General features: G+C 41.1%; 1 protein-coding gene across 1 annotated transcript; it reads left to right on the plus strand.

The window, feature by feature from the left end:
- Window positions 1-26,515: 26,515 nt before the first annotated feature.
- On the plus strand, window positions 26,516-27,140 carry LOC106633312 (mothers against decapentaplegic homolog 3-like; the record flags this gene model as incomplete). The annotated part of the gene is given in 1 exon segment (XM_042223574.1): window positions 26,516-27,140. A coding segment is annotated over 1 exon segment (205 nt), but the record flags the coding sequence as incomplete, so codon positions are not given.
- Window positions 27,141-27,354: the final 214 nt, after the last annotated feature.

Here is a 27,354-nt window from a genome sequence, read left to right on the forward strand (position 1 = left end):
GAAGTGCTACATATGTGTGCATTCGTGTTTCTGCACAAGCTGCTTTTTAAGGCCCTGAATTTTGAAACCCTGTTATTATGGCTTCTATGCTGCCAAAGCCTCAGTACATTCCTTGAACTGTAGATTTTTGACTCCTAAGGTTGCGTTCTCCCTGTTCGCAAAAGGAATTGCAATCGACTCACTAAAGTTTTGAAGCTCACCTTCCAAAAACTGAGAAAACTGAGTCAGAGTTAAAGAGGATTAATCTCTAGCTGTTCTCAAAATAGATTAGAGACTTAGAAAAGACATAAAAGTCAGTTTTAAGAAGTTAGGTCATTTGAACCAGGAAGAGCTAAAGCAGCTTGCTACTAGTGATGACCCTGTTCAGCACATCTGGCCCCAGTAAAAAGCTCAGTGAGGTAATAGCACCTTTTGAAACAAAGAGAGATTACACAGAGTGCCTGAAACACTTCCTGCTCTCTGTCTCTCATGAACGGCGGCCCACGGAAAGCCTTCTCACCTTGGCTGAGGGTGTTAATTACGGCTCCTCGCAGCTGCCATGCTCGCCACTTCCTGGGCGTGCTGATACATGCAAGCGCACAGGGGATCCACGCTCTCAGAGGGGATTATGGGCTAGCACGCAGAGCAAGATGCATAAGGAAGTATTTTTTATTCTTTTGGTACCTTTTCCACCTGAATATATCTGCACTATCTGGCTGATGCTTGCATTCCTGCCCCACCACCATCACAAGAATATTTTTTTTAATACTTCCTATATGCTCTGTTGTTAAATCTCACATCCAAAGTGGCATTTATGGTTTGCATCCCCTGAATGACAAACCATGATTCTGCTACTGTGCTGCGGGCCCCTAGCTGAGCCTGGAATAGACCATTGAGTAAGCATTTAGGCGGGTTTTTTTTTCAGAAGCCAAAGGCAGCTCGGTCCTGATGCTATTCTGCTGAACCCACCCTCCCTTCAGTAATTACAGGGTGCACAGGGGCCTCTCTGACGTACGAAAAAGGATTTATTTTAGTGAGTTTCCACAGAGGTTAAAAGAATGCCACAGTGTGAGCGCACACACACACGGACATGCACATGAACACACACAACCCTGGACTCAATATCGACAGCATTTATTAACCGCCTGTCCTACTCAGATCATGAAAGCTATGGCCCTCATTGTGGCATTTAGGTATATTAAATATGTTTTTAAGATATATTTTAATGTTTTAAGCAGGAATTAGTATGTTTAACACCTAAGCATATAACTTCATGATATCTGCAAATCCTTTTGTCACTTGTTTGAATTCAAACTGAATGATGTCACACTGGATCTTTACTGCAACACAGTCAACCTGAGTGGATACAGGCGCTTCTTTCTTACTTGCGCTCAGCTGTGACACTGCTGGGCTTTCTCCACTGCAAACTGCTATTTCTTTCCCCCTTTAAATCAGAAATCCTCTTTCATTTAACCCCCCTAACACTACAGAAACTACAGGGTTTACCTTCTTTAATATTTCACTTTTCTTCAAACGTTTTGTCTCTGTCTGCACAGGAAGTTTCACTGATGAGCAGAGAAAAAAATGTTTGCTGTGTTTTGTGTGACATAATGTCAGAAACCTCTGTAATTTAGGCAATAACAGCCTTTAATAGAGTTACTTTATGGGCTATAATCAAATCTCTCCAGACCCCTCTACCTAAATTGTGAGGCAATAACACATGAGTGCGCTGGGGCAGTGCTGAGATACATATTTTTATGCCTGCATGGTTGTGGTTGTGCCTGCCTGTGGGCTTTTTTTGGAAATGTGACTCTTTGAGAGAAGCAGTCACAAAGCACTTTGCACTTTTTTTCTAAGAATTGCAAAATATATTCACTTAACTTTGAGTCTCACTTGTTTGGAGGAGTAATCCTATATATTACAGTATGTCATGCTCATTGATCTCACCAAGAGCTCAACAACTTTTTCCATAGGCCCATTTTGTCCTTTTAGAAGTCTGACTGAGGGCTGTTTTTTTTTCCAAGGGGCTGTAAAAGAGAAGATCTAGGAACGCAGCCCCCCCCCCCCCTTTTTTTTTTTCTTTCTCCAGGCCTCCTAATATGTTCCATATTGTGAGTTTAAATGGGGTGGACTCAGGAAATGCAGTCACACTGCTTTACCTTCCAAGCTTCCAGTCTGAGGTTTGGCCTGCAGTGGTGGTGGTTGTGTGGACCAGGGCTGATTGGGTGGCTGGAGCTGCCGAAGTGGTTAGGCTCAGCCATGTGGGCTTTCTTCCTCCTCTCCTCAGGAGCCAAGGTCCACGTTGCTGATTCTGTTTTGTTATGTTGCTCTGTCTGCAGAGAAACCCCACTTCATGTACACACTGAACACTAATGACTAACACTTGCGTTCTGTTTACCAACTGCAACTTTCTCCAAGCTTAATCATCGTAGTTTATCGTGCAGAAATGCTCTAAGGAATCGTTTTGAGGCGTGAGAGTTAGCTATAAAAAAAGGCTGATATCACCGCAATGTAAAGCTACAGTCAGCAGCTGTTTAGCTAAGCATAGGTTGAAAGTTGGAAACAAGAAAAACAACTGGTTTGGATATCTCTCCTACAAACTGTAAGGTAATGATGGAAGTAACCCTGGATCTGAAAAGTAAAACCCCTGTGGAAGGACCTTAATAGACCAGCAACTTTGTGCTTTGTCTACATGCTGCAGATGTATACCAACACCAGAGACCAGTGTCAAAAATATGTGGAACAACTGGTCTGTGGGCTTCTTTTGTTTGGGTGTTTGCTGTTGTTGGTCCCTTAACTTATAATGAATTTAGGTTACCTTAGAAATTGGATGCCATTGATTGGATTTCAAGTCAGAAAAGCAAGGAAAACAGGATAATAGTGAAGTGAAACGGAGTGTTAACAGTGTTCTGTCGGCGCTTTCCTGCAGCTTACTTCCACTGTCACTCCTTTTCCTGTTTAAGCCCACTTTTCCACCAATTAGCATTCTAAAGACACATCACCATCAGGCTGTTGGACTTTGGAGGGCTTCGCACAAGGACATTTTCTTAGGTTGCTTACCACAGATCCTTCACTCTGCATAGACGCAAATGTACTAGCATGAGTTTCACTTTAAACCGACTAGCTCTCTAATGAGTAGCAGGTGACGACTCATCTGGTTGCTAAAAAGCATTGTCCTGGAATGTTTTTTAAAATGACAGCAGTTGCCACTCAATTTAACACCTCAATAAGATTTTCTTAATGGGTTTATGCTCTCAAATGCTAGCTTCAAGTCTTGCTTGATGCAGCATGAAATCTATTCTGTAAATTATGGTCCTCTTGACATTAAAACTGACAATAAAGTGGGTTTAAGGTGTGGCTTTAATTGTGATTGACAAGCTGCACCCATATGGGCATGTAGCATCCCTCGGTTTTTCAGTCAGATCCACACCTTGCCTGGTTTCATGGACAAAATGTCAAAGCAGAGTTTCCCGAATGGTAGATCAAAAACAACTAGAGGATCTCACAGTCTTCGTTTTCATCTTTCATATATAGTGTCCTCTCACCAAACAAGGGAAAAGTACCCTGAAACCACTTAATTTAACCTGTTATATCTTTTTTGTTTAATTTATACAGAATATATGTGTAAAAATAACTTTTTTTAGCAGCAGTAACACAGCGTGCGATCACTGAAGGCTTCTTTATCGGCATTTGCCCTCAAGGTATTGTGAGATTTCTATTAAAGCCACTGCTAAAGTCTCAAAGAACCCTTTAGCTGTTTGACTTTCTGTAACTGTTCAAGTCCTCTGCTGGGCAGTGTGGGGCCAGCTCCAAGAGCGTATCTCTGAGAAGAGTGAAGATGAGTGAGGAGGTTCAAATTCCAGCCCAGAGGTCAGATTTCGCATTCCTGGGGCACACACCACCGCCTGTCTCCATACTGACATACCTGCTGAGTGTTTGAGTACCAGCAAGGGGCCAGGAATGTGTGTGCATGTGTATCTGTGTATGTGTGTGAGTGTGCGTACATGTGATAGTTTTTTCGAACATGTGTTGAATTGGACATATTACATTCTAATAAACATCATCCAACATGAACACAGAAAGTCATCAAAACATACAGCCGCTTTATTCTCTCTCATCTTTCATACGGGGTAAAAACACACAGATGTCGAGAGGATTTGGCCCACCCATTCAAAGCCGAGCACTCATTACTCCACACACGCCATTCACAATCAGCTCAGCTCAAGGGTGGGTAGGAGTCTCGTCTCATTTCAGCAGAGCTGTGCACTTGAAGCACAGGGGAATCCAGAGAGGAGAAACCACTGGAGCTTTTAACTGCCCGTGGTGCCTACTGGGCTGCTGCGCTGCAGCATTTTATTTTAACGTAAAAGCCTCGCTAAACAAAACTGACTCGTCTTTGTAATTGTTCAGTCATTCTGTTGTGATTTTCATGGGAGGAGGGATATGAATACCAGCCCAGCCGCACACAATGGTTTTCATTATTTTAACAATAGTGTTTATTTCACTGTCTTTGAACTGGGCCAGTATGAGTAACATGAGGGGGAAGTAAATCACTAATTAGATTTAAGTGATGCCTTCTTTGTTGCAAATATAGATACAAGACAAATTCAGTATTCACTGGATGATGTTGTTTCTGGATTCCTGGACTTTTAAACATTCAGACACTTTTTTTCTACAATAAAACTGCTAAAGTGTCCTAAACTTTTCCTCCTTGTGTAAAGGTTTTATCGACTATGACATTGTCTTGGATGTTAAAAGCAGTACTCATGATGACTGTACTGCTTTAAATTTATGTCAGACTTGGCAACCCCACTAGAGTACACTTCAATACTACATTCAATACTCTCCTCGTTGCCAATCCAGCTACAGTAGACGGGGATGCCTCTGGCTGGGAATTGTTGGCTCATCTGCTCAATACTATAGATTAGCAACACACCCCCTCCAAGCAGTGATTTATCTCTATTTTCATGGTTAGCGTGCATTAATCTTCCCCAAAAGATAAATACCTAAACCAAAAGATGGGTGTCCAGTCCTTAAGCTCTCTGCTTTGTGGGGTCCCTTGAGAGCATGAGTGTCCCCATCCCCTGAGGACAGCCAGCGAGAGCAGGCCCTGTTAATAACATGTCTTATTCCTCGAGGGCTGTGCAACATGATCTCCATCTGACATTCCTGGGCTTTTGTTTGCCTCCATTTCCAGCCCCAACTGCTTCACTCGTCCCGTGCCATCCCATATGAGGCTGTTTAACATCTTAATCTGCTGCTGTCTTTCATCTGGCTCCTGTTAAAGCCTTAACAGAAAGATTGTGAATGCTAACTTCTGTCAGCACCTTGCTGTAAGAGAGAGGGGGGCAGAGGTGGAGAGAGGCAGAGGAGCAGACAGAAGAGAGACGGGGAAGATTTAGGAAAGAAGAGCGGAGTGCAGAAAATATTTGCTCAGTGGTGGAGCAAGTATTCAGACACAATTTCTATTTTCTTACTTACTCGCTTCTTAAAAGCACGACATCCTACGATAATGTGCTTCCTCTGAGTTTAATTCTGTGATTACAGTCTCAGTACAGATGCTGAATACTGTTGTATGAAGGTAATTTGGCTGCTATTTTCAAAAACAGGAGTTTAAAAATGAATCTAAAAAGAATGCCAAATAATTAAATTAAATGAGTTTAAACGAAATCTTAGTCTGAAATATAACTACTACTTGCTCTTGCAGGAAATGATGTAAGCCCATGTATTTTTCTTCTGAGGTGAGCTTAACATGACTATGTGAATGGATCTTAACTTATGAATGAAATATGTATAAATCTCTGTGTTCTGTATGTGTTTTCAATACAGTATAGAGCAGAGAAGCTTCTAATTACCAAATGTCCATCAGCACAACCCTCAACCTCTTGCTATTCAGGCCAAGGTTTTACTACCATGAGACTTTTTCACACACATTTGTGTTCTTGGTGTCTGGTAGCTTGAGTTATATGGTAAGAGGGATCAGGATTTTCCTATTTCTGAGGAAAAACAAAATAAATAACTAAATAGAATAAGGCACTTATAGGGAGAGAATTGTGGGCTGTATGGCAGGTTAAATCAATTTTTAACCTTCCCCTGCAGTTTTCTTTCATGCAAAGACTCGAGTAGGTCTTTTTTTCATATTGATATTTTGAGATTTAGGATTAAATATGTCCAGTCCATCTTATTTAGCACCTCCCATCTGCATTTAGACTAAATAGCAGATGAGGGTTAAATGTAAAAACAAATGAAGAAAGAAATAATTAAAAGCAAATGTAACAAACTGAAGTCTTGGCCTTTTTCCAAACAGTGCATCTTCTTCTGTAGTCATCGCTGCAGTAGCTACCCCTCCATCTCCCCTTTTTTGGATATTTTTTCTCTTTCTTCGCACTTGATCGTATATATCAAATACCTGAGTGTATGGCATGCGCTCATTTTCTGATAACTCTTCCCTCTGTGCCGTCATCTCCCTGACTTGTGCCTGTTAAGGCAAAGCGAGTTAGGTACAATTACTCTATCTGTGCCGCTCTTGTCAGCTTGTTGCTGTGCAAGATGGTGTAGTTCTCACAGATTCCATGGCAGATTTATGTGAACGCCCATCCCCTCACCTGTGGCAGCAGGTACAAGTGGCGGCAGCCTGTCAGAGCCTAGGGGCCTGATGATGTTCTTACAGCTATTAACACAGCAAGCAATTGCTAACAGGAATGAGCCTCCAGCTACGCAGGCAGGGTCATCTTCAGTACATTGGAATCTCATGCATCAGACAACCCGCGACTGTCACTAGGAGGATAACAATGCTTAGCATAAGGCAGCACACAGATCAGTGCAGTCCCTGCGCCATCACTCAGCCCATCTCATCTGCATTCCTCTAATTGCTTGAGTCTTTTTTTCTTTGGCCTGTATGAACAAAATGAAGCAATCCAGGGGAATTAATATAAATGCTATAATAACTGCCCTCGGGGCTACTCAAAATCATGATAATAGCAGGCGCCTCGCAAGCAGAAAGAAAAAGAAAATCCTCATTACACTTGCTCCTGCATTCTTCCTGAACGGACGACATGCTGCGGCTTGCCATTTCAGCTCTCAAAGTGTACAGACTCATCTATATCACTGCCCCTCATTCCTGAATGGGCTCTAAATCGAAAGAGGAGGCTTGAATCTGGCTACGTTATGTGCGTGAGATTGATGTAATGAAATGTCCCACGGCGCTGTGGTGTGAAAGTTCAGTTCTTCTCCAGGAATCCAAGCTTCGGTCATGAGCTCTTCTGCCAAGCGTTCAGTCCAGAGTGTAGGTTTAAACTGAGAGTAATGTAACTTTGGTCCACGGCGTTGGTTTATTTTTGCTGGCACGTGCTCATTTTTGGGCACAACCAGGCAACTGCTAGTACTGCACTTCAGGTCCCTGGCACAGCCTCAGTCAGTGAGGTACAGTATCAGGGGATTTCTTCCCTCTGGCGATGGCTCCACTCCAACCTAAGAGGCCTGTTCAGATCTAAAGAGAGGCCCTCTGTGTCAGTGTGATCACTGTGTGAGAATAGACCAGAATAGGCAGTCGGTTGTTACAGCTAGAGACACGCTGGTGGAGGCTGATCAGGCTTACTACACGAAGAGTCAAAGAGCCGTTTTATTTTGTTTTGACTGGACAAATATTTGTGAGTCCATTATGAGGTTACACCTACAGACACGGGCTGAGGAGGCAGTAGGAGTTTGTTTTCACTTGTTCATCTTTCTTCCACATGCCCCCCCCCCCCCCCAGCAGAGTTTTTATTATCAAAGTGTGCAGTCTGACAGGGGTAAGTTCACAAACAAGGCCTCTTGTTGGGGGTCCCCTCCAACCGGCCAGGAACGACAAGAACTGTTCAACCCTTGTTCAGTACGAAAGGAAGATGAAGAGACGGGGGGAAAGGGGCCGGGACAGAATTGGCTCTTCTGCAACATACAAAAGAGATTATTTAGGTGTCTGGCAGTGGGTATGAAACTAAATAACTTAATTTCAGTTTATGAAGGCACAGACATACTGTAGATATGAAAACACTATTCATTTTTCAGATTCCCCATATATTCAATATCATCATATAACAGGGACAACAGTGTCTCTGTTTCTGTCTGTGGGAGAATGGGAAGACTGTTATGACTTTGCCAGAAAATAGAAACACGACCACAGCCAGGGGAAAAAATAACACACCTACAGTTTGCCTTTTATCTACACTCATTCCATTAAATACATACTGTTACAATGATAGTTGCACATATTAAACGCGGCTAAAATGTAAGACAATGAGGTCAGTGTTTTTCTGCTCTTTAATCTTTATGATGTCAGTGGGAGCTGGTATGCAAATATTATCATTTCATGTGCACAGTGTAGCACAAAAGCTAAATCTGACTGTTCAAACTACAGGGAGTGCAGAATTATTAGGCAAGTTGTATTTTTGAGGAATAATTTTATTATTGAACAACAACCATGTTCTCAATGAACCCAAAAAACTCATTAATATCAAAGCTGAATGTTTTTGGAAGTAGTTTTTAGTTTGTTTTTAGTTTTAGCTATTTTAGGGGGATATCTGTGTGTGCAGGTGACTATTACTGTGCATAATTATTAGGCAACTTAACAAAAAACAAATATATACCCATTTCAATTATTTATTTTTACCAGTGAAACCAATATAACATCTCCACATTCACAAATATACATTTCTGACATTCAAAAACAAAACAAAAACAAATCAGCGACCAATATAGCCACCTTTCTTTGCAAGGACACTCAAAAGCCTGCCATCCATGGATTCTGTCAGTGTTTTGATCTGTTCACCATCAACATTGCGTGCAGCAGCAACCACAGCCTCCCAGACACTGTTCAGAGAGGTGTACTGTTTTCCCTCCTTGTAAATCTCACATTTGATGATGGACCACAGGTTCTCAATGGGGTTCAGATCAGGTGAACAAGGAGGCCATGTCATTAGTTTTTCTTCTTTTATACCCTTTCTTGCCAGCCACGCTGTGGAGTACTTGGACGCGTGTGATGGAGCATTGTCCTGCATGAAAATCATGTTTTTCTTGAAGGATGCAGACTTCTTCCTGTACCACTGCTTGAAGAAGGTGTCTTCCAGAAACTGGCAGTAGGACTGGGAGTTGAGCTTGACTCCATCCTCAACCCGAAAAGGCCCCACAAGCTCATCTTTGATGATACCAGCCCAAACCAGTACTCCACCTCCACCTTGCTGGCGTCTGAGTCGGACTGGAGCTCTCTGCCCTTTACCAATCCAGCCACGGGCCCATCCATCTGGCCCATCAAGACTCACTCTCATTTCATCAGTCCATAAAACCTTAGAAAAACCAGTCTTGAGATATTTCTTGGCCCAGTCTTGACGTTTCAGCTTGTGTGTCTTGTTCAGTGGTGGTCGTCTTTCAGCCTTTCTTACCTTGGCCATGTCTCTGAGTATTGCACACCTTGTGCTTTTGGGCACTCCAGTGATGTTGCAGCTCTGAAATATGGCCAAACTGGTGGCAAGTGGCATCTTGGCAGCTGCACGCTTGACTTTTCTCAGTTCATGGGCAGTTATTTTGCGCCTTGGTTTTTCCACACGCTTCTTGCGACCCTGTTGACTATTTTGAATGAAACGCTTGATTGTTCGATGATCACGCTTCAGAAGCTTTGCAATTTTGAGACTGCTGCATCCCTCTGCAAGATATCTCACTATTTTTGACTTTTCTGAGCCTGTCAAGTCCTTCTTTTGACCCATTTTGCCAAAGGAAAGGACGTTGCCTAATAATTATGCACACCTGATATAGGGTGTTGATGTCATTAGACCACACCCCTTCTCATTACAGAGATGCACATCACCTAATATGCTTAATTGGTAGTAGGCTTTCGAGCCTATACAGCTTGGAGTAAGACAACATGCATGAAGAGGATGATGTGGACAAAATACTCATTTGCCTAATAATTCTGCACTCCCTGTATCTGTTTGCAAAGGACAGCTAATCAGATGAAAGCTGAGCTAGAACAACTTATTTTCATATACAGGCTGAATGATAATAAGTATAATATAAGTAAAGGGTAAAATAATTAAGTAATAAGTAATTTTAAATTTTGAATCATGCAAAGCTACTCTACTACAGTCCAATATAATCACAAAATAGTAATCTTCACCGTATCCCTACAGATGTAATGTTGGCGTGATAAAGTCAGCCACTATCATCATAAATGTTAGGAATTCACTTGAAAACGTCACTGGAAAAAAGAAAACACGTCATGCCCTCATCTCTCGTGACAAACCAAAGTATTTGCCTGCTTACAATTGTACCGTTGATGTGAGATCTGAAATCAGAAAGATTGCCATGCTGATTGGAGACACAATATTCAGTTTGTTTCACAGTTTTAAATGGCAGAGATGAAAGGGCAAGCATTAGATCTGGAATTTTAAGAAAAATATCTGTGATGCATTTATGCATTTATGCATCACTGACCTGGAAAACGCCAGGTCAATGATGTCACCCCTGAATTGACTTTTTGTGTTCATGTAAGCAGCATGTTAGCTGTGACAGAGACGTGCTGGATATTCTTTCTTTTCTTGCTTAAAGCACACTCCCCCCAAAAAAGACAAACAAAAAAACCCAGCATTTGCCCCGAAGAAAAATGCTCCAGCATGCTAAACTTTGTTTGACATCAGTCTACAAAGAATGTCCTTATAAGCAGCATTTCAGGCTGCTAGAATGAAAATGTTCGTTTACAGCGAGCTGTAATGTACACATGGGGGAGAGGGAGAAAAGAGAACTCGTGGCTGGAAGCCAGCTCGGGCCCCAGATGTGCAGTTGTTTGGGCCTTGTTCTGTGGTGTAATTGTGTAGTGAGGAGCCGGCTACCGGACACACACACACTGAGATCTGGGCAGCAGATGACTGCTCGCTGTTTCCAGTGCAGATAAGCTGCAGGGTATTTAGGGTTTAAAACAAAAACAATATGAAAGAGAAATCTTCAGTTAGTGACACAGAAAGAAGTAACACAGCAACAAGAGTTGGGGAAATTTGTGACAGTCAATACTGCAAATTTTGGCATCAATCCCATACCAAGTAACTACAGGGTCAGTACTGCCAATGCCAATACTGACATCCATAGTTTTAACCTAGAAAGGTAGCTCATCTACGGGAGAGAAGTGTGTTTTGATTTATGAGATGAATCATCATCAATTTGCAAGATCTGGACCCATTTTAATGACAGCTAAATTACTGTGATTAGTTAAGACAGCAAAGCACTTGTGTTTCTGGAGACCTGGAAAGTAAATGTGTCTGTCTGAAAAGCACTTTGGGGTCAGCTTCTGTTGTTTAAACATAATAGGCTTTAAATAAAATAAATGCAACAGTGAACACAAAAAGGTTCATACAAGAACAAACAAGAAAAATATGTAACACAATTCAGTGAGCTACATAATGACCTTTAAGGATATCAATCCTATCGCGTATATTAGTATTGATTTGATACCAGTACCAGCATTATTTGGTTAGCAATATTTGGATCTGCCTCATCTGCATTTACATTTAAACATGCTTACATTACCTAATTGTAAAATATGTAGATACTAGTAGAATTTCCTCCAAAAATAACCAGCAACAAGCTTGTTATTCTCCTGGAGTGATAGCTTTAGCAAAAAGCTGGTGACTGCTGCTTCAGAGCTGCAGCATCAAGGTCATTCTCCTCTTCGATGGGCCTCAGTGTGGTGGAGCTTGCCGCGCTTATCTCGCAGGTGTTTGCTTAACATCTGAAGTAGAGCTCACAGACATTTATTATCACCCTGAAAAAACAATAGCTCAACAATGTAACAACTTTCCACTTTTTATGTGGGCACAGACACTGTAATATTATTGGATATGTTCCACCGTGCTGTAAGGAGTTGGGCGATGGGGAAATGCTCTAAAAATGTCAGGGGTTTAAAAACATTTTGTTACAACAAACGGACCAGGAGAATGAGGAAATATTTCCCATTTGAAAACATAACCAAGTGAAAGTAAATCCAGCGACTTAAAAAAAAAGTATGCACTACTTTGCAGAACATATTTCCTGATATTGTGTTTGTATCAGTTTGTGTAGGTCTTAGCTATTCAGAGTGAAGGATTTTGAGTATGCAACCAACACAGACATGCTTGTCTGCAGTTTTCCAAATAACCAACAGCGTGTAGACCTTTCACATTCTGTTCTCATCAAAAAGAAATTAATCTCTAATTGTGTAATAGGTTTGTAGTCATTGTTATGCTTGTTCTTTTTCTGTATATCCACCCAACTCATTAAGAACGCATTATTATAAAAATCCTCACTGCATCAACTGTGATTGTGGGTGTATAGGTGATATATATATCACACTGAGCCAAAGCCTTTCTGCTTTATATATCTCCTCCTTCATTATTTTCAGGTTGGCGTTTCCCACCACACGGATCTGTGCTCTGGAAGAGTATGTCCTCCTCTTGCCTCAGTTTTCCATGGAGTCACTGAGCTGGCTGCCTGTTCCCACGCTGACTTATGAACAGAAAGTTGAAGCAGCAGAGGTAACATTCGTCTACCCTTCCACCAAAATGTTTGCTTTTGACCGTGCCGCGCACACGGAGAATGACATCTTACTATTTTGAGACGCTTAAGAGGGGAAAATACTCCACCCAGAAGTTATGCAATCTATAAACATTAAAAATGTTCCATATTTATTTCATGGGCTTTTCAAGAACAGCCAGCGCTCCTCAAGGTCCACGTGGGGAGTCCGTTAAAATGTTTTGCTGGACGGGCACTGTGAATACGCAGCTCAGGAGGAGTGGAAGTGTTCTGTCATGGTTGGACATGGGCGTCTGGAGGTGATTAGAGACCATTTGTTTCTGTCAGGGAACAAGGCTCCAGCCTTCTCTGTGTGTGATTGATGAATTAATGGAAGTGAATTGGACAGGATAAAAGGGGACACACACATACACACACTCATCAGTTAAATACTTTGACACTGAGACTTAATGTGATTGCCTGTGTTGGAAACTTTTTTCTACGAAAGGCCAAATCAAGTTGAAGAAAATTCAGCTCGTTTTTCTGACTGTGTGTGTATGCGTGCTATTCTCGTGGACACAATTTTCCATTCCATGTATCCCAACTTCTCCTCCTTTCACTCTACATCCCTTACTGTTTTCTTTTTCCTGCACACACATGCACGCACACTCACGCACATGCATAATAAACATACTAGTTGAGGACCTGGCTAATGCTTGTTCCTTGTCTAAAGAGCAAAGATAAAGACAGAGAGCGAAGTGGCGAGTGGTGCAGTAAACCCCCCCACCTCCACCTCCTCCTCCTCTCCCTCCTCCCCTCCTGTCCTCCCCAAGGGGATCGGATGTTCTCAGCCGTTATAAGCAAGCAAAGCTGGTGGCCGGCAGACCGTCTGGCTCCAGCACAGCCCGGGCACACAGACAATGCCAGACCTTCTGTCATGAGGTTTGCTTTCACTGAGGTCAGCTAAACAAGCCTTAAGGCCCTAAACACAGCCATGTGCACACATACTCCTCCACCCTCAGAAACAAAGCGCATCTGAACACACTCAGACTTACTTTCCCCCCCTACCTTAGGCAAAACTGTCAGTCTCCTGTTTATGTTTTCTGTGTCTGTGTTTGCAGTGTCACTCTGTCCTGCAGCTAGTTGACCTCACTCTCCTTCTCAAACTCAGAAGACGGGTAGCCAGCTGACCTACGCTCCGTGCCAACTTCAGCATACTTTGGATTCCATAACTCTTTAACAACAGCATGACTATACATTATTACTCTTGTGTAGTTAACACTGTGTCACCAGAAAGTTGGAATATTTACCAGTTAATCTGTGATGATGTGATACTGTGCTGCAGCTTTAACTAAACTTGTACACAGGAATGTATCTGTAATAATTCTCCACCGTGTATAGAATATTATATAAAATTATAGAAACTCACCTCTCTAAAATCCCTGTGCAAATTTCATCCTCTGTCTCCTGTTCTTAACCTCATGTGCCGAATGTGAGTTTATGAGGAACAGAGTGTATCTTGATATATTTATTTTTCCGGAAGATTAGTTAGGATGAATTTAAATAAAGTAACCAGATCTGTGTTTTAGGAATGTGTGTCTAATCATGTAAATTAAATAGCTGGCATTATGAAGGGCCTTTAAAAGACTGACGCAAAAATATATTTAACCACAAAGAAATCAGCTGTTTCCATTAGATAATCCTATTCAGAGCCACAATTTGCTCAATACACACTGAAATATTAAAATGTCAGCTACTAATCCTTTATGTTTTATCCTACTGTCATATTTCCTAACATAGTTACGTTCCTTTGTTTCCTTTACATGTAACTGTTATTTTTAATTAGTTTTCTGCAGCTCTTTATTGACATTATACAGTGATTTCATTTTGAGCCACGTATTTGAACCCAGGACTCCACAATTTTTATTGAATTTTATCAAACTGACACAATCTACATGCTTTAGACAACAATTTTAACATTCCTGTTCTGAAATTCTTGGCTATTGTCTTCATTTTCCTGAAAAAAAAAAGTTGTGTGTGTTTGTGGCATTTATGCAAGCTGAGTTTTTGTCAGTGCCAGTTAAAAGGGGACAAAAAGGCAAATCTGTTGCAGCTATTTTATGGCAGTCTTAGTCTCCTTTGTGAAGGGATAGACAGAGGTTAGAGGAGGCCCGGTGAGCGACTCTGGTCTCCTGCGTTGGGGATGCACCAACCTGTCTGCGCTCAGGAGAGTAACTTTTTGTGAGTGACTCATTCCAGCTGAGGCTTCCTTGGTAGCCTGCTGCTTTTGATTTCACAGTCTGTTCCGGCTCCTCTCTCCCAGCGAGAATCTCAAAACACCTCCTCCTTCCCCTATTGCCACCCCTATACTATACACCTCTACTCACTCATCTCATGGGAAAACAGCAACAAGCACCACAACAGGTGTTTACACTTGCCTGTCTGTCTGCACAGGTTTCACGTTGATTTATGAGGGACAAGAAGAAAATAGGTGTGAAGGATTATATTGTGTTTAAGACACCGGCAAGACCTGCGTGTGTGGTGTTCCTCCCAAGAGACTGTCGGTCTGCAAATGTGGCGTCTCTGATAGACAGCTTTAACAACTATAAAGCATTTTTCACAGATGTATGAACACAGAGAGGCATTCATAAAAAGGAAGTGCAAAATAACACAGAGAAATACTTTACCAGCATGTTTTGTTGATTTTTAATATCAAGATTCACACACTGACAAAAAGGGCTGCGTTTAATTGAGAGGTCTGGATTTGTCAATCTGGATTTGGGCTGCCCGTCCCTTATCCTTCATTTTCCTCAAAGCAAAAACAGCTGGGGATAATACATGAAGCAACACAGGAGTCTAATAACGTCAATATTAGATACACAAAATACTGCGTAGACTGGACGAAGTTAACTCAAAGGATTTGGCTCAGAAGGAAAAAAAACACAAGCCTGCCATTTTAAATTGAGAAGCCTACAATGCCGCCTCTAGAGAAGCCAAATAACCGCTACATACTCAAACGTTTCCTTTCATCCTCCCTCCCCTTTGGCCTGCTCCCACTTTGCTTTTTGGTCCATCTTTCCCTCTTATATCTGCTACTCTTCTCCTCACCCCCCCCCCCTTTTTTTTTTTATCACTCCCTCTTTCTCTGAATGAGCTGCCCTCAGATTACTGGGGTGTGTGGAGGTCTATCAGAAACATGTGTGGAGGTTTGGAGGCGGCTGATGGGAAGTCCTTCGTCAAGCTGCTCACCCTCATTCCTCCCAAAGAGCCCGAGCCAGTGGGGAAGAAAAACTCTTAGTGAGTTCAAAGACAGAATCTTATTGGGTTTTTTTGCAGGATATTATTTTCCACTGAACGGATAAACAGGAAAAACTTCCCACCCTAAAGCACTCTCTGTAAAATGCAGGAGCCAGTTGGAAGACTGAAAGCATCACCCCCCACGCCCCACCCCATCACAGCGTTCAGCCACTACTCTTCAAGATTTTAGTCGATGTGTGATTCTCCTGCCTTCTCGGGCTAAATGACGCATCCCGTATGTGTTTGGCTTATTATACAATGAGAAACATGACATTAATTCAATTTATTAAATTGTATATATTTATTTTAGATGATCAGGGATAATTGCAGATACATACAAATGCATAAAATGAAATGCAACAACTTGAACTTGCCTCATCATATCAGTGTTTATATGTGACAAAGGTGAAGGCATGACATTATTACTTTAAATGTCCTGTTTGGACAGGGACTTTATCAGTAGCTACATTGCCCCCTTGTGGACTCTCTTTTTATTGTTTAGAAGGCATTAGATTGTACTTTCAAAATAAAACATTTATAACGCTAAAACTTTGGAACAAGCAAACACACAGTGAAAGGCAAGAGTGCTATGTGTGTGTACGGCCCTTGTGTGTCTTCTTTATACATGTGTGGACTCGGAGGTAGCATGTAAAAGTCTCACAGTGAAAATCCTACATAAAACACAGATGTGGTTTTAGCAAAGTGCATCAGAGTAAATGAAAAATGGTGTCTGTAATGACTAGAATGACATATTTTCGTATTAGATTGCTCATGGGTATGCATTAGTGTGCATAAGCAGTATTTTTATGTTGTCTTTAGTATAACAATTACCTCTACTGTTGAGGAAATTGGAAGAAGAGAATGTATTAGGCACCTTGAAATACTTACTAAAGTTGTACCTCAACAGGGTACTTAAGTAAATGGATTTTCTGTCACTTAAGAATGTTCTTGATGGGAGGGAAAAGTAGCTCTGTGGTGTAACAGGAGTACTGGAAGCTATTTGTCTCTTCACTGTTTTCATAATCTTTCAACAAGTTTGCTGTTAAGGTATTTCAAATTGAACATGTATCTACAGTACTTGTATTCTGGCGTTTCCATGATAACTGATTGTGTGTGAACTTTGAGGCTCATTTACAACAAAGATCAAAGGTCTATGGCATCTACCATAGCTAAATCACTCTGCTGTGGTGTGTGTGTGTGTGTGTGTGTGTGTGTGTGTGTGTGTGTGTGTGTGTGTGTGTGTGTGTGTGTGTGTGTGTGTGCGTGTGCAACGGCCACCAACCTGAGTGTGAGCATGAGAACGGGTGAGAAAAAGACTGGAAAAATCCACGGCATTTAGGTAAAGCTATGTCATAAAGGCAACACTAATGAGCCAGAGGTTTTAAGAGGGAGGAAAGGAGGAGGGAAATGGTTTACATATGGATTTGAAAGAGCACAGGCATCACAGCTATGTTGTGTATTCAATGAAGCAAAGTAATTCTGGTGCACACATCTCTCCCCTGCTGCTCTACAGCTCCTCCTCCTCCTCTCAAACTCATGTCAGTTTTATCTAGCATGTTATTTACACAAACAACATTCATCTATTGGGTATTTTACAGCATGAAAATGCACTTTAAAAATGCCTACAAGAAGTAGAAAAGTAACACTATTCTTTCTATTTGATGTTTTATTGATATTTTCTCTTTTTTAACCCTCTTATGTTTAACTGTGGTCTAACATCTCACTTCTCCTCTGCTACCAGCACTAAAACGAATAATTTGAGATCTACTCGGTCGCTCTCCTCAAGTTTAACAAACACACGAGCTGGCCACAGGCTATGCATAATGATAATGCATAATAGATAAATGCAGACTGTCGCTGAACACTACAACATGCCTGATTGCTTTCTTTTCCTTAAGTCACATTAAATCATCTTCTAAGCCACATTAAACTCTGTTCCCATTACAAACCTAATAGGATTGTCATTTTAATGAGTGATGGGTAGTTCCTGACAGAGGACTTTTCAGGTTCATTCAGCTGCTTCATCTACATGTAAAACAGAGGAAGATTAGGAAAAACAGTATTTATATGGAAGTCAAAGTACTGCTATAATAACAATAGATACAAATATTATTGTAATTAAAAGATTTAAAACAAAAGAAACTGACAGAGAAAATGGGCCGCAAAACAACTTCATCTCCTGATGTTGCAAATAATGCTGTAAAGATGCCTCTCAGGTTTGTAGACATCTTCACTGTGTGCTATAAATTAAAACAGCAAAAGGTGATGTAAAACGTATTTTTATGTGACACAAAATTAAGGAAAAATTAACCTCAGAATTAATCTCCTTCCATCCCAACATATGTGACCTTCATTAAGCATCTACTTTGAAATGGAAGAAGCGGTTCACACACAGATCTAACAAAGAAACAAAAAAAGACTAGGTTAAACATTTAAACACCGACTTAGCTGCAGCTTTCAAACCCTATCACATATTCAGTAAAAGCTGAGTTTACTTAGTTAGTCTGTCGCCACATATAACGCTAAAAGACAATGCTGTGGCCCTTTCCACTCATGAAACACCGTCCCTTAATGTTAAGTTTTAAAATAAAACTGCCCCAAGATTTGCACTACACCAGCCTGTTGTCAGTCCCTAGTTAAAACAGAAAGAAATGAAAAACACTGAACTGAAAGAAATTCAGGCTTCCCAAACTGAGCAAAAAGCCACTGAAAAAGTCTTGTCTCAAATGGGGGGGGGGGATTTCTCTAGATGAAAACAATTAACCTTGGGAAAGCTCTCTGGATCAGGAAGCAACACAAGGCTTTCCACTGGGAAAACAGCCAACATATCAGAAGACCAACATCACCATACTGGAGAAAGGGAAATACCAACTGAACATGAGTCCACGCTTCCTGATATGATGCACAAAAATTCTTATCTGATATAAGAAACAAATGCAGAATCTGTAGATGAGAAATACTGACAGCGGGAAAGAAACCCAAATACACCCAGTCCTCCCAGAACAAGGGCAGTGCTGTTGTTGTTGTTTTTGTTGTTCGAAATGTACAAAATGATTTCCCAAATATTTTATCTTGTATCTCAGAATAAACTCCCTTTTCGCCTTCAGCACTACAACCCAAAAGTGTTCTATTGGAATGAGATCTGGTTACTGTGGAGGCCATTCGAGAATGATGAACTCAGGGCTGGACATGGTCAGCAGTAACACTTGGGTAGGCTGCGGCATTCATATGATGCTCAGTTACTACTAAGGAGTGCAAATATTAAAGAGAAAACATCTCTCACGTCATTATATCAGCAGCAGCTGCCTGAACTTTTAATGCAAGGCAGGATGGATAAATGCTTTCATGTTGTTTACACCAAATCCTGACCCTATCACCCCAATGTTGCAGCAGAAATTGAGAAACTTTCGACCAGGCAACATTTTCCAATCATCTGTTGTCTAATTTTAGTGAGTTCATATCAATAGTAGCTAGTACCAGGTACCACTTCGTGTTTTAAGCCAGAGGTTCCCAAAGTGTGGGGCTAGCCCCCTAGGGGGGGTGCAGAGCCATTGCAGGGGGGGCGTGGTATGAAAAAAAAAAAAAAAAAACTTGGACACTGCTAGCATAATGGACAGGTTTTGGCGGCTCCACACAAACGCAAAGCAGGAAATGAAGCATCGCAAATATGTTTCCAAACCAACTTCCTTCAAGCCAAAGACTAGAAAATATGGTGAAGCATATCTTCCCTTGTGCCAAGGTAGGTCTCCCCGACAGAATTAGTTTCCCCTGCATCGGGAGCCACGCTGGGCTCTCAAATCACGGACAAACAGTATCCCACATTTTGATTTTTAGTTCACAAACACTTCTTGTAATGACTAACTACTCCTGACATTTTGGAGATGTTAGCTCTTTTACAGTAAAGTACAGTGGGATACAAATAATATCAGGCTGACCACATTTGTTCCCCTGGTTCAAATCACAGACAAACAGTATCTACAGTGTTTAGTTTTTACACCCAGCACAGCAAGAAGGTCCTGAGTTCAATTCCACCATCAGGCCGGGGTCTTTCTGTGTGGAGTTTGAATGTTCTCCCCGTGTTTGCGTGAGGTTTGAAATAAACCGCGTTTGTGTTAAGCTGACAGAAATGGTGTCCGGTGTGGTCTTCTGCTTCAAGGTATGACGTGTTATGTATTCAGACATGCTTTTCTACATCCACTTGATTCTAATAAGTTATTATTTGAGTCAGTGTTGCCTTTCAATCAGCTTGACGGAGTCTGGCCATTCTCCTCTGACCCCTGACATCAAGAACGTATTTTCTGCTCCGCGGCTGCTGAGTGAGCCCTCATCTGGGACTCTCCTCAGCTCTTACTGGGACAGTGGCGCGGCTGCCCCTCTGTTGGTCTTCCTTGGTCTCTTGTGTTCTGGGGGCCTCTGGATGTCTGGAGTTTTGATCTCCTCCATACCTGCTTCATACCCTGGAGGACGGGGCTGTGGCTCCCCACACTCCCTAGCAGATCGTTACATGGAGAAACCTTTGGAATGCAAGCATGCTGATCCACACAGGTATGCACACAGGTGTACACACGGGTATTCACAGACGCGGACTACAGCTTTCTTGGCTGCTGCCTCAAAGCACATTGTGCGCTGTCTATCTTGCGTGCTGCACAATATCGTTTATTATTTAGTATCTACTGATATCTACTGCTAGCTAGTTTATTGTGATGGTGCTGTTTTTTTTATTATGTTGCTCTTTGTTGTTTGCTTTCTCTTCTGTTTTTTTTCTCCATACAGGTGACCCAGGTGTTTTTTTTTTTTGTTTGTTTTTTTTCTTTCTTCCCCCCCTTCTCACCGTCTCTTCTCCCCTTTGGTTTTCTTTCTCTCCCTCTCTTTCTTTCATTCTTTCTCCCTGTCCTATCCCCCAGTCATGTCTGTCCCGTTTGTAGCAACTGAAAATAAAATAAATTCATAATTATAATAAAGGTCAATCAAATGGACCAATATGGCAAGGCCATGATGATCCACTTGGTAAAATAAATCCGCTTGGCATCTTTCTTGGCCTTAAGACAACAATTCTGATGGCTAAAGATCCAAACGGGACACAAAAAAAAAAAAAAAAAAAGAACGTATTTTCACCCAGAGAAGTGATGCTTACTGGATATTAGACCATTCTCTGCAAACCCGAGAGATGACTGTGAGGGAAAATCCCTGTAGATCAGCAGTTTCTGAAATATCGAGATAAGACTATCTGGCACAAATGACCATGCCACATTCAAAGTCACATAAATCACTTTTCTTCTCCGCAGGTGTACCTAACAAAGTGGTCCGTGAGTATATATAGTGTTACATTGGGGGAGAATGCTCATAAACATGCTAAAGTTTCTAATAAAAGGCCACTACATGTACAAATTATCCCTGCGAACCAAAATCTCAAATTTCACACTGAGTTTCACACTGATGTCAGTGAGACTAGAACGGTCATGTCATGCACACTGCTGTTTAAATCTTGCTTGCCAGGGGGAGCCAATCAAAAGAAAACTGAATTAAAGGGAGAGAAACTAAAACGGCTCATTTCAGAAAGTGGACAAAGTGAGGCGCTACACCGAGGCCCAGCATAACCTTTCTAAGGATTAATTTATCATTAAAACAGTGAATCATGCAAAGCTACTCTAGCAGGGTCCAAGAATACAACTACGGATTCAGAAATTAGCATAATAGCTCCCCTTTTAAAAGACATGTATGTTTTAATATTTTTTTTTACTCACTGTAAGATAAAATAGATTTTTTAAAAAGACAACATATTAAGCCATAAGTCTTACACACCAGAGCATTTTTCACACAGATTTACATATCACTTCACAAACAGGCAGGTTTCCCAGAACTACAACTAGAAAGCGCATTTTTAAAAATGTTTTACAAAGCTAACATTTAGTCATATACCGACACTAATGAAAGCCATTTTCAGGATACAGTAAAAAGGGATCCAAAAGTTCACATTTTCTTGCATACTAATACTAATGAGAACACATTACAAGGAAACACCAAAAATAGTGATGAGTCCAATAAGAGCTCTTCACTGCCTGCAGCTCTCTGAAATAAGCAAGTTTTAATGTTCAAGAGTAATGCTTAATTATCCATACATGGCCATTTACAAGCATATTGCCACAGGGCTCCAGCTTCACAACAGTCCCCAGTCTAATAGAAGATGGCATTATTGCATGCAGTCAGAATTATTCACTGCATTACCCACGATTCATAGCATGTATTAACACAAGCAATTTCATGCATATGGATACAGTGGGTCTTAGCAGGGGAGCTCCTGATTGCTCTGAAACTAATTTCACAATCATTAGTTTTGGTGGTGCTGTGAGTGACAGAGTGTATTTACTAGATTTTGGAAAATGACAATTTCCACAAGCTTTGTGTAGGAATCTATAAACATGAAAGCCTGAGCTACAAGAAGCTCTAAGCTGTTCGGAGACAACAGTGACACTGGACTTGTTGGTTAGAGGAAATTTTCCTTTGCAAATGCAAAAAAGGACAAACAAAATAACAGTGTTAATTATCTAGCTTTGTCACGTAATGTAATATTTATGAAAGTGTTGTTTTTGCCATCGAGTGAGAGGCCCTTCATAAATATAGGGTATAGAGCTTGAGATTCAGGCCAAACCAAAAGCCTTTTTGCCCGAAGGTGAAGTTAATGAATCATGGCCAAGTGCTGCATTCTTTCCATATGTAGGATGAGGAGATATTTTGCAAAGCCTCTGAAACAACCTAATGCTGTTATGGGCCATTGTTCACAATAAACATGTAAATTGTGTTTATGGAATACTGTATAAGTCAATGAGTTAATGGCACTGATTCACAAATAAATTATAATCACAGTGTGTCAAAAAAGAAAGAAAAAGGAAAGAAAAAACGACTTCACAAAAGCAGGCATTTTTACTTGTTAGCCAGAAAAAACAGAGGTGTTTTCCAGTATCATTCACAGAAACTGTTCAGTTACTAATGTCAGAAATCAGCCATCATTCCCCTACCGAAGCGGGGAATGCTGTTTGATCTCGCAGAACAAGAGACATACATAAATTAACAGGCCAATTTTCATGAAACTTTTGGGAGCGGTTGAGCAAATCCAAAAGGAAAACTCGGTAAAATTTGGTTAAAATCCACACCGCTTCCTTTTAAATTGCAGGATGGGGCACTTGCCTTTCAAAGTATCTATACAACACAATATAGTCACCCTAAATCCACAGAAAGCAGCAGTGCTTGGTGGCTTGGGGTGTTCAACATTAAGTGTTGTAGCACCAAATGTAAGCCACTAGGTGGGGATATGTTATCTGTTTTCTTTGCAGTAAATTTTATTGCAGTTAGCGTCCCAATTTTTCAGTGGATACATCAAAGCTATTTGCCTCAGATGTACTAAGAACTTCAGAAAATTCCATAGAAAATTCTATGACAAGGTATCAATGAATGTAAACAGGTGCAGAACTGTTTTATACTTTGTGTGTCATATTAAATGTACAAAATAACATTGTTTTAAATATAAAGACTGACTTTTAATATTTGGATGAAAATCTCTGACAGTCAATGAATGCCCAAAGTCTAGAGGCCATGGACATCACCAAATGCGGTGTTTTCTCACGTGAGATCCTCTGCCAAACCTTTACTGCAGCTTTCAGTTGCTGCTTGTTTGTGGCTCTCTCTCTCTCACTTCAGTTTTGTCTTCAGTAACTAAAAAGCATGCTCTGTTGGGCTGAGATCAGAAAACTGACATGGTCATTGCCTCCTCAAGTGTTTTCTTGACTCAGATATTGTGAGAACTTACTCTTAACCAAGGAAAGAACTCATCATCCACTTTAGCTGTTATTGTCTGTGGTCTTTCGGGTCTTTCTGTCTTACTGAGGTGGCCAGTGTATTCTTTATTTTTAAGAATGTACCAGACCGCTGACATAGGCTTTTCTAATGTTTTGGTAATCTCTGTGATATTTTGGTTTTCCAGCCAATAAAAAAACCTAAATCCCTCACTTGACTTGTCCTGACATCTCTTTGGAGTTCATACTGGACCGGTTTATAAGTTTAACATTTGTGCAGATATTTTATCTCCTTATTCTGTCATCAAATAATGAGAAAACAGTCCTCACCTGTCCGTGAAAATGCACTTCAGTAAATTGTCCCAGATTTGAGCTTGTGAAAATGTGAAAATGGGGGAATGTGTATAAAAATGGCTGTTGTTCCTAAACAGTTAATTTCATACTTTTGTAAACCCCCTTAAATTAAAGCTGGAACTCTGCACTTTAGTCACATCTTGATTACATTGTGGTGGTGTACAGACACAAAATTACAAAAAAAAAGTATAAATCTTCAATATTTTATGGACTAAACTGTATCTGCATGTCAGAAGCATAAGCGATCCCACACGCACCATCTATGGCCGTCTATCATTTTAAAGCATTTGAAGCCAGAGGAGGAGGATCTGAGGGTGCATTGGTTCAGGCCAGAGGGAGGGAGAATAGAGGGAGGTCACTCCTGCCCCAGATTTGTAGTTGTCACTGGGGAGAGAATGATGGCTGCGAGCAACAGATAACAGCTTACAGTGTGAAGAGAGATTATAAAAGGAGGCAGAAATTGTAGGGGGAACTGAACCCCACCCATATGGGACTGCGCTGAACAGCCACATCCAGCTCTAACACACTGCAATTAGCTGCCGAGGCAATTACAGGTTTGTGGAGGGTAAATGTGACATGCTCTTATTTTTTTAATCATACAATAAGCATGATGTTCATCGCTCGAGCCACAGAATTTGTGTTTACAGCAGAACTGCGATCACAAGAAAAATGTTAGTCATTTTAAAGTCTTAGTGGTATTTTTAAAACTTTAAATGTCTCTGCAGCTGCCCCTCCACACAGACGCACACACACACACACAGACATTACTCTAATTGCTTTCCTTCTGTATAAGTAATGTTATGCCAGCAGCCCAGCTGATTGGGCCCCTCCAACACATGCTGCTTATTTCCCACATAGCCATGAGTGGCCCATCAGAGTGCCATTGTTATCTATCAGATTGCCAGCAGTCATTACTTATTCAACCAGCTGTCATGTCTTTTGTCCAAAATCATTCTTTACTTTGTCCAGAAGACCTTCTAATGCCAGCTGTGGCCCGTTGACCCCCCATCTGACACATTTTGCCCAAATGCTCTAGTTCTCTCTCTCTCTCTCTACCACACACACACACACACACACTGACAAAAACTCTCCACGCTGGCTGTCCAGCTTATGCTCCTGCGGCAGTAAAGGGAGGTGGCCCTGCAACAAACAATCCAAGTAGAAAAAAAAAGCAGCACTCATCACTCTCCTGTTGTGCTTATCAGTGGCAGAAATATTTTAAAACACAGAGTAAGACTTTTCCAAATTTCATTTTACTTAAATTGAGTCTTTTAAAGTCAGATCTGTCTGAACCTAGATATCTGTATGGAACAGCCAGGATGCTACACTGTAGACACACTTATAAACATTGTTAAGCCACTTCAGCTGCTTCTTAATTCACCAAGGGATCACCAAACTAAGATCAAATTGTTATTATGAATAAATTATTATTATTAAATTATTTTCTGTCATTCTATAAATGATGTCATTGTTTATAGACGACATGACTTGCAGCTTTTTTCCCCTATAGACTCTACTACTTAAATGTCAAAACCAATTCCTCAGTTATCTTGTAATGCACCTTGATGCAGCACTCTAGTTCATCTTTTGTCTGAAACAAGCCCTTTTAGCTCCATTCCCCCTCCCTTTATGGCATCTTTCTTCTGATTGGCTCACCCCTGCAAGTAGAAGGTTTGAATTGCAACTGGATGGGCAGTGTCTGCTCAGGGCCAGAGCTGTGTGCCTGAGATGAGCATGTATGCGTTGCTCTAAAACGAGTGTGTGCAGCAGTTTGAAGCCTGAGCCTTTGGCTCGTAGGGATAACCTGCACACAGCGTCACCATTATTTCAACCCAGTATTGGAACAATATATAAGATAAAATAATGAGGAAGCACGCAATAGGTCCCCCTTTAATGAGTGACATCTGAAGAAAATCTGTAATAATATATAATTGTAATCATACTTCCATTATAAGCCCTTGGGTGTTTTTGAGATAAATGCACTGAACACTGGAATACTTTCAGATACATGCAGCACTCAGCTGGCTGGTGAACAGAGAGTCATGAAGGTGTCCTTGTGACATTGCCAAGACAGCTATGATATTTATTTAGGATGAAGGAAGTAAGGAGCTATGCCAAATACTTACTTAAAAATAGACAGGAGTCATTGATAGAAGCTATAAATAAAGAGAGGGAAGAGGGGCTTGTCCTGGATGGGGGTATTTATAGCGCAGGCACACAGCTGTTTACGGGAGGCAGTGCACTTATCAATAAAACCATAAACCCTGAAATACCACTGAATGCACAGTGACCCCCCTCATACATTTCTGGAAAGATGCATCTGAAGTGAAATTAAATCACTTTTATGAGGGGATCAAAGGGATTACTCCCAAGGGTCTTCTATTCTCGGACACAGTAAATGCAAAAGTTGGATCACTTTTCAGTGCTCATATACTTTTTGTCCTCCTCCCCCTCCCCCGTTTCTCGTGCAGGTTTTTAGTCGCCAATACTCCTTCTTCACTGATTACTAAATAAACACTGAGAAATTATATATTAAAGTTTCATAAGTTTAAGATTGAACATCACATACATTTAAGAAGATTTTTATTTTAATTAATTTGTTTAGCTTTATATTTTTAATCGTCTAAGAAAGAAGCGTGTATTTTATGTCACTGTTTTTTTTTTTGTTCTATATACTAAGTAGCATTTAGTGGCCGTGTAATGTGTAAGAAAGTTGTGTGATACAGGTGCAGTAGGGCAGACCAGCTGACTGAGGAGCAGGAGGAGGGGCAGGCAGGCAGGCTGGCCGAGGTCCTGCTGCACGCCGACACTGAGCACACTTGAACGGAGGGAAGCTGCGACGCGCACCGCTGCTGCTGGTTCTGAGCCCCCGGCAGCCATCAGACATTCACCTGTCTAGGAGTTTAGCTAGCAAGCTAAATAGTTGAAAGTCTGAAAAAACAAAGTGTCTACAGTAATAAATTAAAGATAGGAGCTGTAACTAGTTGTTGCAGTTGCAGGTTAAAATGTCTATCTTACCGTTCACCCCTCCAGTTGTGAAGAGGCTTCTTGGCTGGAAGAAAGGAGAGCAGAACGGACAGGAGGAAAAATGGTGTGAAAAAGCTGTCAAAAGTCTGGTGAAGAAGTTAAAACGGACGGGACAGCTGGACGAGCTGGAGAAGGCCATCACAACACAGAATGTCAACACAAAATGCCTAACTATACCCAGGTAAAGACAAAGACAGAGCGCTGACTGACTGCCTCTGAATAAGTGAGCTAGCAAGCTAATGCTGGTGACAGCTAGCGTTAGCCCAAGCAGCTAGGTTGTTAGCTTGAGTTGATATTAGCAGATGTTTGTATTTAAAGCAGCTCTATTTTATAGAGAGCAAAGTCAAACTGGCGAATTGCCACATCAAAGACAACATAAAGCGTTTGATGTTATGAC

The sequence above is a fragment of the Haplochromis burtoni genome, unplaced genomic scaffold, assembly GCF_018398535.1.
Source record: "Haplochromis burtoni strain Fernald_Lab_line unplaced genomic scaffold, NCSU_Asbu1 Contig_114, whole genome shotgun sequence".
NCBI classification, from domain to species: domain Eukaryota; kingdom Metazoa; phylum Chordata; class Actinopteri; order Cichliformes; family Cichlidae; genus Haplochromis; species Haplochromis burtoni.